The sequence below is a fragment of the Diadema antillarum genome, unplaced genomic scaffold, assembly GCF_040938485.1.
Source record: "Diadema antillarum isolate AM-2024a unplaced genomic scaffold, OU_Dant_1.0 seq00000945_RagTag, whole genome shotgun sequence".
Taxonomy (NCBI): Eukaryota; Metazoa; Echinodermata; class Echinoidea; order Diadematoida; family Diadematidae; genus Diadema; species Diadema antillarum.
In genome coordinates, this window is record NW_027271794.1 from 512,637 (window position 1) to 530,212 (window position 17,576).

The 17,576-nt window shown below is 37.8% G+C and overlaps 1 protein-coding gene across 1 annotated transcript in view; it reads right to left on the minus strand.

The window, feature by feature from the left end:
* Window positions 1-17,576, minus strand: part of LOC139741673 (uncharacterized) — a 130,157-nt gene that overhangs the window by 73,573 nt on the left and 39,008 nt on the right. The window contains exon 3 of the mRNA XM_071652253.1: window positions 5,669-5,811. Coding sequence (XP_071508354.1) covers window positions 5,669-5,811 — 143 coding nt within the window. The remainder of the gene's footprint in view (window positions 1-5,668; window positions 5,812-17,576) is intronic.

Sequence of the window (17,576 nt, forward strand, 5' to 3'; positions counted from 1 at the left end):
CCTTCCCACTTCCGTTTTTCTTCTTCACATAAAATAATCATCCCACGACATATCGGGACAATGAGGCTCCATTTTATGGCAAGTGGTTATCATATTGCATCACAATATTCAATCATATTACATTTTGATAGCTGAAAACTGATTTGGGGGTGGGGTGGGAAGGGGGTTAAATATGTCCTTTCTCTGTCTCTGCTCATCCCCACTTGAGCATCTTGAGTTCATATGAAAATTTTTATCCATCATGTCTAAGACACCATATTTCTCTTGTTCAATACTGTATCTTTTTAAAACAATTTTTTCTTTTTTACTTCTCATTATTTGTGTTTCATAAAGGTAAAGTATTCCACAATTTATTTCAGTCCTTTGTTGTTCATTTACATCTGTTTTGGATATAGAATATTCAAAAGCCTTGAATTGCTACAATGTACAGGTAAATCTCTAACTGATCCTTGAATTGGCAACAAATACTAGAAGATTAAAGTTCCTGCTTCTCTCTCAAACTGGCAATTTTTTTTAAGTCCTTTTCTGATTTTGAACAGATCTTATTGAATTAAATCATTTCCCTCAGAATTTTCTCCAATATGCATTGTGCAACACACAGCAAAATTTGGAGTTATTAACATTCAATGAGAACAAATTGTAATTTCTACAGCAAAGTTACCCCATAACTAATATCCTGATTAAAGTCATTGGAACCTAAAACTACATGCAATCTGCCTATTCCCCATCTTATTATGGTGATGAGGGTACATCATATTACAACACATTATTTTTTTCTCCTGTCGCCAATTTCAATACTCCCGCCATTAACCACATCCAAACTGCATAAATAGGGCAGCAACCCAATTTCTCATTTTTACGATCACCATAATTCAGGTCTCTTCTTTCCTCCCGCTCTACACAAGTGCCCATTATGGATTGCATTGGGAGTGAAAAGTCATCAAGATTTGATGCATACACTCAATATGAGCACGGATTTAATTGCAGGGCAAACACCTTGTGCGCTAATCATGTTCTGGCATTGAAAGCCACAAGGAAGACACCGTTTCGCGGAAAGCATACTTCAATGGCGAGCAAGCAAAATTGCACTGGTATTATTCCTTTACATCATGCCATGACATACCAGTATAGTCTGATTACAAATATGATTAGAACTCAATCCACCAAAGCATTAATGCATCACCTGGGGAAACCTGGCACAAAGCCTATTATTCTCAATGGGAAGGTGGCAAGTATCAAACACACACACACTCACACACATACACACACACACACACACAAAATGTGTGCAGATATAAAGTAATATCACTGTCAAAGAATACATAGATAATATATAGCTAATGTTCAGTTCTAGCGAAGGGTAGAGAAGGCCTGCAGAAATCACTTTGCGCAATGACATCCGGTTTTGTGACCAGTAAACCTTGAACGCTCCCTGCGGAAATGAAATTTCTCCCTACACGTGCATTAAGCAGTGAGTTTCTATTTTAATAGACAGAAGTGTTACAATATTCCAGACACACTGTACCATGTTGGTAGCACATTCCACAGAAGAGATGGTGAAAACCGCATCCTGTTTCCATCATTCCAGAATTGCGTTTGGTGAACTCTTCCAATTGTGTGTGGGGGTGTGTTTGCGTGTGAACCTTACCCCTTCGGAAATCTTATTTTGAGTTTAATCTGGTTTGATTCCAAGTTGTTTGGTTCTTTTTTGTAATAACCCCCTTGTTCATCTCTTTTCCACTGACAAAAGAAACTCGCCTGTAGTTCTTCCCACACGAAGATTTCTAGGGATTATACCACAGATGTGCCAAAGGCAATGAATGCGGTGATAAAGGGTAAGGGGCAGTTCCAGCGTTACGGACATTACATTTCAGACAAAATTTGCAACTTCAAAAGGTCATTAAGATAACAAAATATTTTCATTCTGAACTCATACAATGGAATCACTCACATATGAGGCTAAATCATAAACAGTAAAAATTTCAATCCATTTCACCACATCATATGGCACTTACTGTAAAAAATGTTGGCCGTTACGGACATTACATTTTTTGGACATGACTTTTTGCATGCCTATACAATCATTGAAAAGTCTGTGAGTTTAAGCACATAATTAGACCAATGTAGGAATAAATTGATAGGTAAAGAAATGTTTAAAGAAAATAAAATCAAATTCATTGAAACAGATGGCACATGTACCTCCTATAGCCATAATTGTGGTGTTACGGACATTACATTCTAAGCGTTACGGACATTACAGATTTGTCCACTTTCATCAAGTGGCAGGAGTCACATGCAAATATTAATATTTTTTATCCTTTTCACTTGGATGGTAATCAATACACATTGGACAATGCTACTATAGCCCTTTCAGGAGATCTTTTATTTCAGGAGTTGCCAATTTGAGGACTATTTGGTCAGTATGGACCCCTACTTTAACAATTTGTTGACTTTTCTATCATATTGGAATTTAATCAACTTATTTAATGCCTGCAATAAAGTTGTGATCTATAAATAACATACAGCTCAGCCTTTTGACTTTCTAATATGATATTCAAACTTTTAATTACTCAAAATGTAATTTTAAAGAAATGTTACGGACATTACACGTTTTATTCACATCTACATAGCCATCACTGAGCATAACTCTGCACGAATAAACAATTTTTATTTTAATCAAAACTAATGCATAATCAAAATCAAATAAAATAATGGTTCAACAAATGCTCAGTATGTATTTTTACACAATGAATGTTTAGTTTTACTTTCTTTTTCCCCCAACAGTTTGTTGAAGTACATCAGTCTTTTCCAGGGTCAGAAAAGTCTGTTTTGGAGAACATTGTTTATTCTGCTTCCAAATCAATCACCTTGGAAGCAAGAAAGGTGTTCTTGACCAATTGTTGGAGAGGGTCTAATACTAATGATTCCATCCTGTTCTAAAAATGGCTCTCCTTCACTACACTCAAGGAAATATTCATGGATCCTTGTCTTTTCAAAATTTCATAATCGATGGACTGTCCTCATTACATAAAGTCCAACCTCAGTTATCCAGCAATCACTTTTCTGGATTGCTCTATTATCCAGATAGGGACAGGCACATTATTTTTTTTTTTGCATAATTCGGTGCAAAATATGACTAAAAGTACATATCACTTTTTAATTCTTTACAAGATAATTGTGATTCAGGACATAAATGTTCGCTATGGTACAACATTATATTTCTAACAACCAAAATACTGTTGCTAGAAGGAATAATGAGGAAGTGTATTTCATTCACATTCAATTTGATTTCCACATTATTGAATAACAAAACATGAAATTTTCATGTACATTATAATATTGAATAGTCAATAATGTCCTACACAATTTGCCTACAAGTGTCATGCGTGGGCTTATCTCCCTTAACCAGCAATATCATTTTATCCAGATGGCTACCGTTCAGGACATGGTTAGAACTTGAGGTTGGACTGTACAGTATTTCTAGTCAGACCACAACTGATCATACATTGTGTAAAAGGCCTTGTCCAGAGATGTTTTTGACTGTTTCTCTTCTTTAACATTGTTTTAACATACATTCTTGCCATCATAGTATAATTACTCAACTTGATATGCTGTTGCTGTAAAGATAGCTTGCATCCATGTACACATATTTGATGGGAGAAATAAGTAGACACAAGAAATAAGATTGTAGAGGAATGCAGAAGATTAGTCAAAACCTTGTTTAAACATTGCACTTGTTGCTGAGTAAAGTCCCAAATCAATTTTCATGCAAGGGCTAGGGCATTCATTGTAACAGATATCAATATTGTAGGGTAGAATCCAAGCTATTCCTAATAATCATATGTAGCTAATACTTTTGCCACAAATGTGTAATGTCCGTAACGCATTGGTTATGTAATGTCCGTAACGCTTTTTAAAAGGAATTATGCAGGTTCCCGAAAAACTGTGGGGACATGTTGTGTGATATCACATTTTAGCTTTGCATTTGAATTTAGAACAAAATTAGCCCAAAACACAGTGAGTTACAAGAACTTTTACATCTAAAACGTTACGGACATTACACTTTGAAAGAGGTGAAAATTCAAAAAATTGAAATGCTCATCTTTTAAGAAAGAACTATTTTCTTTCAATACCAAGGAGGATGATGTAAAAATGAGTCATCAGCTTTATCACAGCATAAAAATGGTTGCCTGAAAGTCATTTTATAGGGAAAATTTCTACTTCACAAGAATTACATACAAATTATACTGAATTTTTCTGCAATGTCTTACAAAAAACACACAATTTCAATACCTAAAAAATTACATTTTTTCCAAATTGTACCAAATTTTTTCATTATATCAGTTTGATATGACCCTTCCTGAATACTTTCCAGGGTAAAACAAAGTTGTTCCTTGATTTTCATTTTTCCACCCTCGGGTAACATTTTTCACGGAATTGCCCTAAGTCTAATGCTGGTAAAAATTGATTTTTACCACAATATGCATATGTCTTGTGCACAGAATTAGAAAACAATCATCCACTTTCACAAAATGGTCCTAGGGAGTAGACTTTAAATCTAGCTCTTCTCTCACTAATTTTATCACTGATGGCAATCTACTGTTTTTTGCTTTTTTGTTTCTTGTTTGTTGTTGTTTTTTTGCTAGTAAATGATGCACAGTGTAATACTGCTTTAAATATGTTCTCATAAAGCTGTTGCTTCAAGAAATGAAAAAAAGAATAGAAAATACGCTTGCAACATGAAACACAAAGTGTCAAAATACTGCATCGCATAAAAGAAACATCATGTGTTATTATTAGTTACCCTCTGATTATTCACAAAATACTGGAAATATCTAGTTTGCTGCCATATTCCTTGAGCCACCTGACCACAGATATTTCCTGTATTTCGTAAGAACATGAAGGGGGCGACAATCCTATCTTTAAGTATAATTGCATTGGTAAATTTTTAAATGAAAACATAGATCCCTAATTTCACATTTCAAAAACTCTGGTCACCCACCACTTGTGCTCTGTTTTGTTTTGTTTTGTTCTGTTTTTGTGTGTGTGTTTTTTTAAATTCATTTATTTCATATACACTATAACTGACTGCTGTAGTGAAGTGCTGCTACATGTAGCTAGTAGTAGATTGTAACAGTTCAAGTGCACCCAGCTGCAATGCATGCAAATGATCAATATGAACAATACAGAACACAAACTACAATGTGAGCAATGACATCATTCACAAAATACGGGGAAAATTGTGTGGTTGATTGACCAATCAAATTACGGAAGTCACCATCACTAAAAGATAATCTACCTTTTAATACACGACACACACGACTGCTGGTGATAACCGAGATGGCATAACAACAAGAACAACAACTGTAAAGCAATAATATTACTACTACAACGTAATAACCATTTCTAACAATCACATGAAAACAATGTCTTTCAAAGTATATATCAGTTGCACTCAGTACAAAACTCAAGCCATGTGAAACCACCAAGATGATTTTTTTTTTTGCTGCTTGCATCAATTCTGGAGTTTTTCAAGTCTTCCTTCATCGTTGCTCTCGTTGACTTCTACACAAGTGTGGTGATGAGAGGTGTGGTGATGAGAGGAGGTTATGTATGCAAATTAGATTTAGAGGCATCACCGAGGAAGTGGGTTGAAGGGAGAACTCACCTGGGCTGCTTCATCTTTCCACTGGTAGCCGCGGTTGAGCAGCAGCTTAATCACGATCTTGAGATCGCGGAACCCGTTAGCGCTTACATCGTAGTATGGCAGAGTGACAGACTCTGAATTAATACAGGAACCAAATAAATTATCTGGATGTGTGAGAAATGGGGAGAGAGAGAGAGAATACATTGGAGGATGAATACAAATGACAACTTTTGCATAATGCAAGACCAATGCAGTTAACCCAACTATATTAGTCGCGAGAGTGCGAAATCCATACGAGTGAAGAATTACGACAGCTAGATCACATTCGAACATTACGAAACGCGGCACCCACACCTTCTCTCAGTAGACAATCACATCATAGCCATAACACATCATAGCTATCAATTCTGGTCCGATGCAAAATGGCATACATATACATTAACCTCTTTTCCAACAATCTCCGAGCCCACCATTGCCCCCCCCCCCCCCCCTTATACAAATCTGTAAAGCATGCCTCGCAAGCTTGCCACAAGCTTGCGGGCCAGATCTTGGCAAGCTTGCGGCAAGCTTGCGGCAAGCTTGCAGCAAGCTTGCAGGGTTCCAAATATTTAAATGAGCTGCCAAAAATTTGCATACTAGCTTGCTGCAACCTTGCAGGGCTAGCTCACATACCTGCAAGCTTGCACAAAGTTTTTAGCTTGCCGCAAGCTGGCCGGCCAGCTCACTGCAAGCTTGTGGGCCAGCCTGTGGCAAGCTTGCAGCAAGCTTGCAGCAAGCTTGCAGCAAGCTTGCAGGGTTCCAAATATTTAAATGAGCTGCTGCAAATTTGCATACTAGCTTGCTGCAACCTTGCAGGGCTAGCTCACATACCTGCAAGCTTGCACAAAGTTTTTAGCTTGCCGCAAGCTTACTGGCTAGCTCGCTGCAAGCTTGCGGGCCAGTCTGTGGCAAGCTTGCGGCAAGCTTGCAGGGTTCCAAATATTCAAATGAGCAGCCGCAACCTAACATGCTAGCTTGCTGCAACCTTCCAGGGCTAGCTGACCTGCAAGCTGGCACAAAGTTTGAAACCTTGCATATTAGCTTGCCGCAACCTTGCAGGGCTACTGGTAGCTGACCTGCAAATTTGCAGCCTTGTGTATTGACTTCTGGCAACCTTGCAGGGCTAGCTGACCTGCAAGCTTGCAGGGAGTTTGCAACCTTGTGTGCTATGCCACCAGTTCGCGGAATGCTTGCTGCTAAGCTTGTCGCAAGCCTTTGCAAGCTTAGTTTTTTAAAGAAATTGAGAAATTTGATTACTATAGAGCGCTCGCACAGGAGACCCGTTCGAGCACTTGAAGAGTTTGTTCGCAAAAACCGATAAGTCCATTTTTAAAGATTTTGAAGTACGGTTTCTGTTATAAAGTACAAATTATACCCTTAAAATGATATATTGGTCCTTACATATAAAGGTACATTTTTGAAGTTACGGTCAAAAGAAGCAAAAATTTCCTTATTATTCTCTTTATTTTTCTTGACCTTTAATCGCAAATATCTCCATTTGGTAAATATGGACTTATCGGTTTTTGCGAACAACTCTTCACATACATTGTATCCCCTGAACCAATCTCCCATTCCCCATCTGGATTACTTTAGGCCAGAATGTTGTATAATATGGCAACTGTCGCAGGATACAATAAAATCTGACGAGAAATGAGGCTGGTATATAGCACATACAGGGAATATAACATGTCATCCTATAAAAGTTTGAACAATGAGAGCACTGGCAATGAACATTTTTGTTACCTAGAATAACTCCCCATAAACCTCAATAGCAAGTTTGAACAAAATTCAACAAGAAATGTGGCTGATAGAGCATGCACAAGAAATGTGACTGGCATCTAAGTTGGAGCACTGAGGGCACCACCACCACAAGCTGTTGTGTCCTACATGTACATGTACAATGATCATTCGTTTACCGATCCTTAGCAAGTCTGAATAATTAAATCCCATAAGAATTGAGGTTACATGTAGTACCATACAGCACATACAAGAAATATGACATATCCTTAAAAGTTGGAACAATGAGGACGCTGTCAATGAAAACTTTTGTTACCGGTACCTAGAATAACCCCCCACAAAACCTCCATAGCAAGCCTGAATAAAATCTGACAAGAAATGTCGCTTCTAAATAGCTTACGAATAGAGCATATACAAGATATGTGACATGGCCTCCAAGTCGGAACACTGAAGGCGCTGTCACCACAAACTGTTATGTGTCCTTCATGTACAATGTAGATTGACCACCCGCACCTCCTTTAAAATAGCAAGTCTGAGTAAAATCCAGTGAGTAACGATCAAGTCATTGCATAAATATTTAAGCATTTTTGCAAATTTTGACATGGTCAGGGTGACCTTTGAACCTGTAAAAGCTAGAACAGTGAGGGCAGCATTATCAATACACTGTAGGTATAGGTGTATAGATTTGACTATGATACCTTCACATACCAAATTTGAAAAAAATCGGTCGAGAAACAAGGCCAGCATCACACACACACAAGCAGACCCTGTTGAATTTACCTTTTCATGTATAAAGACGGAACAAGCGAGGGCACCACCACCAAAAACAATAGGCACCTTGATTTCACTATGATGCACCTTTTTGCCAAATTTGAAGAAAATCTAATAAGAAATGTGGCTGATAGAGCACACACAAGAAATGTGACATGGCATCCAAGTCGGAACACTGAGGGCGCCATCACCACAAACTGTTGTGTCCTTCATGTAGAATGACCACCCATACACCTCCTTAGCAAGTCTGAATAAAATCCCTTGAGTAACAATCAAGTTATTGCATATATAAGCACATTTGCAAATTTTGACATGATCAGGGTGACCTTTGACCCTGTAAAAGGTGGAACAGTGAGGGCAGCATTATCAATAGGTATACACGTAGGTGTATAGATTTGATTATGATACATTAATACATAGGCCTACCAAATTTGAAAAAAAAAAATCGGTCAAGAAACAAGGCCAGCGTACGTTGCACACACAAGCAGACCCTGTTAAATTGACCTTATTTTCATGTATAAAGACAGAACAAGCGAGGGCGCCATCACCAGAAACAACAGACATCTTCGTTGTACCATAATACACCTTCATGCCAAATTTGAAGATGATCTACGAAGAACTGCAGCCAGTAGAGCGCTCTCACAAGAAAATCTCTGTGGCGGACGCGGATGCAGCGGACGCAGCGGTGCAACGAGGCCAAATCCATAGTATCCTCCGAACTCTGTTCGGGGGATACAATTAGGAAATTTAATTGAAATTTGCACAAAAGTGAAACATAAAAAAAAAAGGATGAAGTATAAATAATACACTCAAATCTGTTGTACATTCATTTATTTTACTATTAAAAAAAAAAAGAGGTATGCAGAATGTACCTGTATTGAGTTATATGTAACAATAAAAATACCTGTTAATACACACACAAATTACAATGGGTGGGACTGTATTGCACATTTAGGGGAAGTTACTATGATTACTTTGTTAAAATGTGTAGATTATTGAGGTTTATGGGGAATGAAAATATGGTGAAGTTATTCAGCATGTTAATGCATGCAGTTAGTTATAATAGTATTAATCAATTTCATACCTTTAACAGAATTATTGTCCTTAAATCTAAGCTGCACACAGAAACAGTCAAACCGCCATTTTGAATTTCAGAGTGAACAAAGTAACTTTCTTTTTTGTAACTGAGAGGGCACCAGGCAATTTTCTCTATCAATTAACCTATAAGCTTGCGACAAGCTTGCGACAAGCTTGCGACAAGCTTGCAAAGATTTTGATTGTGGCCATACAGTTACAATAAGCTTGCGGTAAGGTTGCAGAATTTGCTCTAACAATTTACCCACAAGCTTTAGCTTGGGACAAGCTCACGAAGATTTTGACTGCATTTTGCATGCTTGCGAAGTTCTAACCCGCAAGCTTGCAGCAAGCATGCAAAGATTTTGATCACAGTTCACAAGCTTAAGTAAGCTTGAGGAGTTTTCTTTAACAACCTGCAAGCTTGCGACAAGCTCACAGAAATTCTGATAATGGCCTGCAAGCTTGTGGTAAGCTTGCGGAGATTTCTGCATTACTTGCAAGCTTACGGCCAGCTTGCAGAGCTGTTAGTTGTCTCACCGCAAGCTTGTCATAAGCTTGCACAGCTTTCATATGGTCTTGCAAACTTATCTGCAAGCTTGCGACACAATCTGCAAGCTTGCGATTATTTTTGCAATCATATCTGCGACCTTGCAATCATCCACAAGCTAATGGTAAGTTGCTGCAAGCTTACCGCAAGCTTGCAGCAAGCTTACCGCAAGCTTGCAGCAAGCTTACCAGGGGATGCCAAGTTTGTATCATGCTTGCAGTAAGATGGCAATAAGCATGCGCAAGCTTGCACTCTTTAATACAAGCTAATTAAGGTTGCCGCAAGCTTACCGCAAGCTTGCTGCAAGCTTGCCGCAACCTAAGATTTTTATAAGGGCCACACACACACACACACACACATAAACACCCATAAGGTAATCCAGGAGCAGTACTTGTCAGCCACTCTGCACCCTCACTCGGCTGAGGAATACGATATCAATCTAGTGAGTTATATAAAAATCATCCATTATTTATGCGTGCTCGCTATACTTACGTCACGTAAACACTCTGGGATAAATTCAGTGCAAGTACAAGGATGGTTTTTGGTTTTGTTTTGTTTTGTTTTTAGAGCAGGATATTACCCCTTTTTTAGAATGTCCTGCCAGTATGTATATGCACAGATTCCAAATGTAATCACATGTACACATATTTGATTAGAATGAACGGATGATTAGAACTGGTTGAAAAACCCAATTACAATAATTCTTCAATTGATGGCCTCAAAATATGAATACATATACACTGTATAGCAGGCATCACATTCTTAGGAGAAAATCGCTTTCAAACAAGACAAGACAGTAAGCCTCAAGCTCTACGTATGGAAATTACACAAAACATGCAAAATGCTATCTTCCTAAGATCTGAAAACATTCATACACAACTCATATGAAATCAGACTCTTTTTCTCACCCTTGTTTGGTAAGACAAAAAAAAAAACAACAAAAAAAAACTTGATAGTATGTTGTGATCACTGAAATAACAACAACAACAATGTCTACAAAATTCCAGGAGAATTTCTCTCTGCCTCTATTGAGACATTAAATCCATGTCCAGCAAACACACACATCCCATCTGAATTACACTCCATGACATTAACAGCACTGAATTTTTCACACATAAATGAGACTGACCCAACTCCCTGTATGACAATAGGATGCCTCTCAGTACTTTAGTCTTTGTACCAGAATTCTCTAGGAATTTGAGGTGAAAGAATTTCATGAAATGATGAAAATATATAGAAACAGTCAGCTACCTTATGAGCACAAATGGCAGATGAGTGTCTTGGGGCTACTCACTCATAGCATTTGGTCGAAAAAAAAACAAATGAGCATCTCCCTATAGATGTATATAAATTTCTTGTTTTCTTATCTTTTCTCATTGTCACGAAAAGGAAAGGTTACAGATGTTAATCATTGTGCTGTATCTGTGGCAGGTAGAACAGATATGATACGATTATGAAACAGTGAGAGGTAAATGATAATATTCAGGGACACGGTTTGGGTGCACACTGCACGCATGAGGCATACACACTCAGAAGCCAATTATAGTTGAGGCTGAGCATGATTAGTTAGCTGGCTTTGGGCTTGGTTGGTAATGCCGCAAACATGGCTACCACTTATTGGTCAAGAAGCATGTACCACTCCATTACATGGTCTAAAAAATCCTTTTAAAACTCAGCCCTTACTGGGCTTTAAATAGCAAAGTGGCATATTGTAAAGTAAGATAATTTCGTGGCATGATATTTTTGTGGCATGATATTTTCGCCCATGGGAACCAACGGCCTTTATGGCAGCATGAAATTTTCGCAAATTGCCACTGGCATTCAATGCATGTAGTGCAGCAAGGACTTTAAAGCAGTCTAATTTCACAAATCTTGTTGCTAGCGAAATTCGCAAAACTAAAAAGCAAGCGAACAATTTGGATTTTACAGTACATGCTGGAGTGCATTCTTCGCTGGATGGTAAAAATGTGACCCTGCACCTCAAAACAAACAAAAAGTCGCCAGACATGAATTTTTAGTTAAGACCATATTCTGAAAGAGCAGACTTTAAGCTTTAAAATGATGTATAACTCAAATCAAATGGACTCTCCTAACCTATCTAAATATTGGAAAGAAAGCACAAACTCAGGAAAAGTGTGAACTGAGGAAAGAGGCTCTGAAGTACAGTGTCTATTCAAGCGCTTAATCTTTACCAAACCATGCTGGCTGTGCGATGAATGGGACAAAAAGAGGAAGTAAACCACCAGAATAACAACAATGAAGGGATTATCAGATTACACTGAAATTAAGCATGCCTCATTAACACATTCTGTCCATAATTAATGCCAACTTTCAAAGCAGTAGCACTATCCTTTCAAAAGTTATTAGAGTTGAAAGTGAAGAGAGTGGACAAGGTTTTTTCAGAAATGAAAAAGGGATTCTAAAGACACACCTAATCACACTATTCTACCAAAAATGTTCGAGATAAACTGCTAAAAAACACACTTTCCTGCCCATTTTATGATACCAAATTTTAACATAATGTAAAAGAAGACCTGCTCTTTCAGAAAATATGAAAAAGTCAAGTTCGGCTAGGTTGACCCATTTCACTTATTTTCAGTCCTCACGCAAAATCAGTGTGTGCGACTTTATGTTCGTTTTGAGGTGCACGGTCACAAATGTCTGGAAACTTGACTGTCAATTAATAGAGATTACCTAATCCCCCTAATCCTCACAAAGTGTCACCATGGTCTTAATCTTGCAATGGACTGTGGGACATATTGCTACGAATGAGTGGGCTGAATATAGATTTTACAGCTAGGTCAAGTTTGGACGGATATACTGAATGCTGCTGAAAAAGCTTGGCTAATTTGTAAAGGCAGACACATGCCTGGACACATAAGGAGTCAGCATTAGATAATGACTGTTGGTCGTAAGAAGAAAGGGACTCTACAGTACTAGTTGAGGTGAGGATTCAGCTTGTAACATCTTGTGAGACATTTAGAAACCACTCTATGAAATGTTAAAGAACATACAATACTAAGGGGAATCAAAAGTTTATTTGATGAAAATGGGTTTTGAAATGACGGAGATATCTAAAAATAAGGAATAACAAAGAGATCATAATAAAAGTCGTGCATGGCCCGTCAATTTTATTAGGATCACTTTTTTGGATATCTCAGCCATTTCAAGGCCAATTTTCATCAAATAAACATTGAATCCTTCTTGAAATTACATGCTCTTTCATATTTTATAAGAGGTTTCTCATTATCTCACCCCCCCCCCCCAAAAAAAAAAAAAAAATGTTATAAACCTGATTCCTCACCTCAACCAGCCCTGTACAGTCCCTTTAAATAAACTAACCTCATGGCTTGAATGCCATATACATTGTAGTTGGGGAGGTTTAAAGTCCATCGACTTTGTCTCAGGATTTTTAACACTTCCCCTCCATAGCCTTTCAAACCCTTCCGATGGATAACTTTGTGTGTTTGCTCCCACGCCAGTCATTATCCATATAATGGCAGCTAATGATGAGGCAGGCACTTTATGAATTATAATTTTCTTCTATTTTCAGAGGGAAGATGATGCAGGAACCAGATGCACAGAGGCAAAGCTTTTGCAGTGGAGGAGACTGGAGTAAAAATTGGACACATTCAGCATTCGGATTACCGCATCAAAAATCCTCTTTGCACGACAGTCAATTCCATGGTTAGGGTGTTGGGTGGGAAGGAAAGTGGTGATGGAACTTGGTAAAATCCCTTCTTATTGATGAGACTCTTATCATGAGATGGGCAAGTGTTATGGGAGGGGGGGGGGGGGGGGAACCGACAAAGTGGTCAGGCTTAATTTTCCAATTATCCTCTCGCCATCAGCAACACCCGACATCCATGTCTGTGCATGAGACAAGTCTCTCGGCCCATACATAATGTAACCTAGTAATCTGGATATTAGCACACTTTATAGGCAGCATTATCGATCGAAACTATACAGCGTTCGAAAGAAAGAGTCTGAGGAAGAGAAAGTAGGAAGGAGATGGGGGAGAGGGAGAAGATGAAACGGATAAATGGACAATAGAGAAAAAAGGTGAGAGGAAAGAAACAGGTTGGTGGGTGTAGTAGAGAGGGGGAGAGAGTGAGGGGGAAGGTGGCTGGCTGAAAATAAACGAGGTCAGTACTCCACGTGGTTATCCTATCCATACCCTAATTAACGTAGCCTCATTAACATAGCCTGTTTTGCAAACACACCTCCTACCTCCCACACAAATGACGGTTCATGGGACCACACTTAATAACTACTAGGATTAAAAGAGGTGTATGCCTAGTGAAAACAATCACTAATGACCACTACCACCATAATTACAAGCCTAAACTAGTATTACTCACGCTAATGTGTCTTTCACGATTTAGCTGACGATTTCATTACACGGTGTTTTCCCACTGCGACATAGCTGAGCCCGTTGTTTATCCCCCCCCCCCCCCCACCTCCGTCAGGGTTTTTTTATTCATCAGCAGCCATTGCTCATTATGATTCATGACGTGCACGCGGGGAAAATTGCGGTGAATTGGCCGGCAGTGACCACTGCATCCTCGTGCCGTGGGTCAATTTACATGCCGCGCTCACAACAGCAGCTCCTCTTTTTCAATTTTGCAATCGTGGCGGCACCAGAGCATTCCATACCTGTGCCTCATCTACAACGCAGTAGCAATATTCGCTGCACATGTTGTAACACTGGTGTTCTGACGTAATTCAAAGCAGCACCACCAGTACAGAAATCATGTTCAGTTGTTGACTTCTGCATTCAGCAATCTGTTGTCATCTTTAGTTTGTTTACTTTTTTACTAAACTACATTTATTTGGTGGCATTGCCAATTTGACTGCTGATAATTGTCTGGATCATATCAAAATAGCACATACTTCTTCTTTCTTTTGAAAAGAGGGAAAATATGAAACATTTCATTTCTATTTTACTGCACTGATAGTAATTTCAAGCATCTTGCATGAAATGATAAATAGTCTGTAATATTCATCAAAAAAGACATTTATTCATTAATTATATAATCAAGCAACAGTGGAATGAGAAAGAGAAAGACAGAGATGGAGAAAATTCAGGGGAGTATTAAAAACAACGCAATACACTGGCCCATCACATTACATGATTGCAAAATGGCTCATTTTCCAGCAAAATAATAGTACTGAGGAAGGCAGCTGACGTACAGAATAATGCTCATGACGCATGATCATGACATTTAGGCTACATCTGGATCTGGCAAAGTAACACCTACAGTGAAGCCATTTTCTTCATCTAATGGTTCCACTGTGTTTATCCCCATTGCTATCAACTGGCAGTCATAATGACCACATCACTACTCGCACAAGACAGTACTCGTCAAAGCACAAAGTATACTTCTGAAGAGAAAATCAGAATCAGAACAAAATTAGGACAACACAACCAGTCAAAAGATTCATATAAAAAAGAAAAAAAAAACTTGTGCAAAATATAATTAGAACTGTTGTTAAAAGACACAGCAGTACCAAATTTCCAAGGTTTGATGATCACTGTATAGATCTGCTTTAATAGCATTCACCTTCAGTAACTATATTTCAAAAAGTGATTCAAGGAATTGGTTATATGTACAGACCAAAAGGCATCTATAGAGGTCAACATACACTTTGATTGCAAGGATATTTTTAACAGACATAAAACTTGTTTTTGCGACACAGCTGTTAATCAATGATGCTTGTATGCTATGCTTCAACAAGTCTTATACACTTTAAGGTCTGTTATTTTACAGCTCCTCCACAGAAATGATTTCTTTTTTTCTCTTTTTGGAAATAAAGGCCATCATGTTTTTCCTATCTACTGAGCCATTGAAAGTCACTCTCTTAAATCCAGATTCAGAAACTACAGTATGCATTTTGATTGTGTGTGTTCTTAGTACTTCAAGGCAAATTGGAAGCAGCCCTAAAAACCCTGACCAGAAAAGGTACGCTTGGCATTCCATAGGAAGCCATATTACATGACATGACATTTCAATATCACATTGCATAGAATGTAACTTTGTCATCAAAACAGCTCATTTGACTTTACACTGTTCCTGATGTATCATTCATAATCTTGGTAAATCTGTACGACAACCTTAAATCATTTTTTTTAATGGTGTCCTTGGAATAAATTTTCCCTTTTCTGATAAGACTAGTATACATTGTAACATTGCCTCAATCTGTGGCAATTAGATGTACTACAAGAGATGAATATCATCACAAATCACACAAAAGCACTACTGACATGACAAACCAACATGCAAACTACTGTGCAAAGAACTTTTCTCATGCTAAAATATTTTTCATAAATCTAGTTTCAATTTGGTCACTTTGTAATCTAATCTAAAATTCCTGAGATTTGATAAGATTGGATTTAAAGGGAATCTCTCCCCTAAAATCTAAATTTGAGAGGTGTGAGAGCATGTCCAAAGAACTCTAGAGAAAATTCTATCCCATGACAAAACTGTTGTACTGCTCTTACATTGCAGAGACTTTTATACTGTGTTGTATCTTCATAAACTTCTTTTTTTTTTGTGAAAGCAAAATGAAATTGAATTAGATTAAATGCCAACATACGATCACAGACAAGTTCATGATATTGAGGACAGGGAGGTAAAAAGTACATGTATTCTAAAGAGCAAAGAATAAGAAAATTACAGAATTCTATGTAGTTTTCCATGTTAATATAAACATGATTAGTTACATTATTTACAACTGTACATTCTGCATGTACTCAAAATAGCAGAGGTCTAGTATTGAACTGTACACAAATCTTCCATAAATTTCAAAATTGCAAAATCAAATGATAATTAAAATAATTGCATTTTTTATAAAAGCATAATTACGACTTTGTAGGGTCATTGGTTTATTTGTTGTGGTTTCATTTCTCTTTGCCTTTTAGCGATCATGTACAAGAACCAGCATTTATGTAGGGGATAAGTATCTCATCTCTTTGAACAGACAGGATGGTGAAAGTTAAAATGACAATGTTCCAGGGAATCAGAATAAGAGATCATAAAATTTGATATCATATCATACTGTAACTCTCAAGTAATTGCCCAAAAGCAGACTGGTTTACATTTTTTCATTCAAACAGAAATACAGATCGCTTCTACATGTACATTTATGAAGACACAAACTTTGCATTTAAATTACCAGTACCCCATACTAAGTTTGACTTCAATTTCTCTGCCCTACACATGTAAGAGCACTTTGACTTACAGAAGAATTCATGAATATATTGGTGGGAAAAAAAAGAATTGTGGCTTCTGATTGTAAGAGTAGCCGCAGAAAAAGGGTACCATAAATGATGAAGACATCTCAAGGTAAGGAGATGGAAAAAAAGAAAGGATCGCAGCAGCTGAAAACCGGAGGGCATTCCATCTCCAACGTCAAAACATGTACTCATTAAAGTGATTGCAGTGTTAGATGTATGGAAAACGATACAATAACAAAGATTCATTAGTATAGTGCTCATGAGCTCTGGTGTTTGCTCGTACTGTAAATCAAGGCTGCAGGCCCTAATAGTTGCTGGATATATTTTCCTTTTTTCCTTTGTCTCCTTTAATTTTCTGACTCTAGGCATAATCATTTTATATGTTATTTCAAGTCGTGGTCCATTTCATTCAAATCCTGCTGAAATGATTTTACGAATTCAGGCTGAATAGATTTGTGTCTGGAGTATTCCCAGTGCACACAATGAAGTAATTGCATACATCAGCTATTATTAGAGTTGGG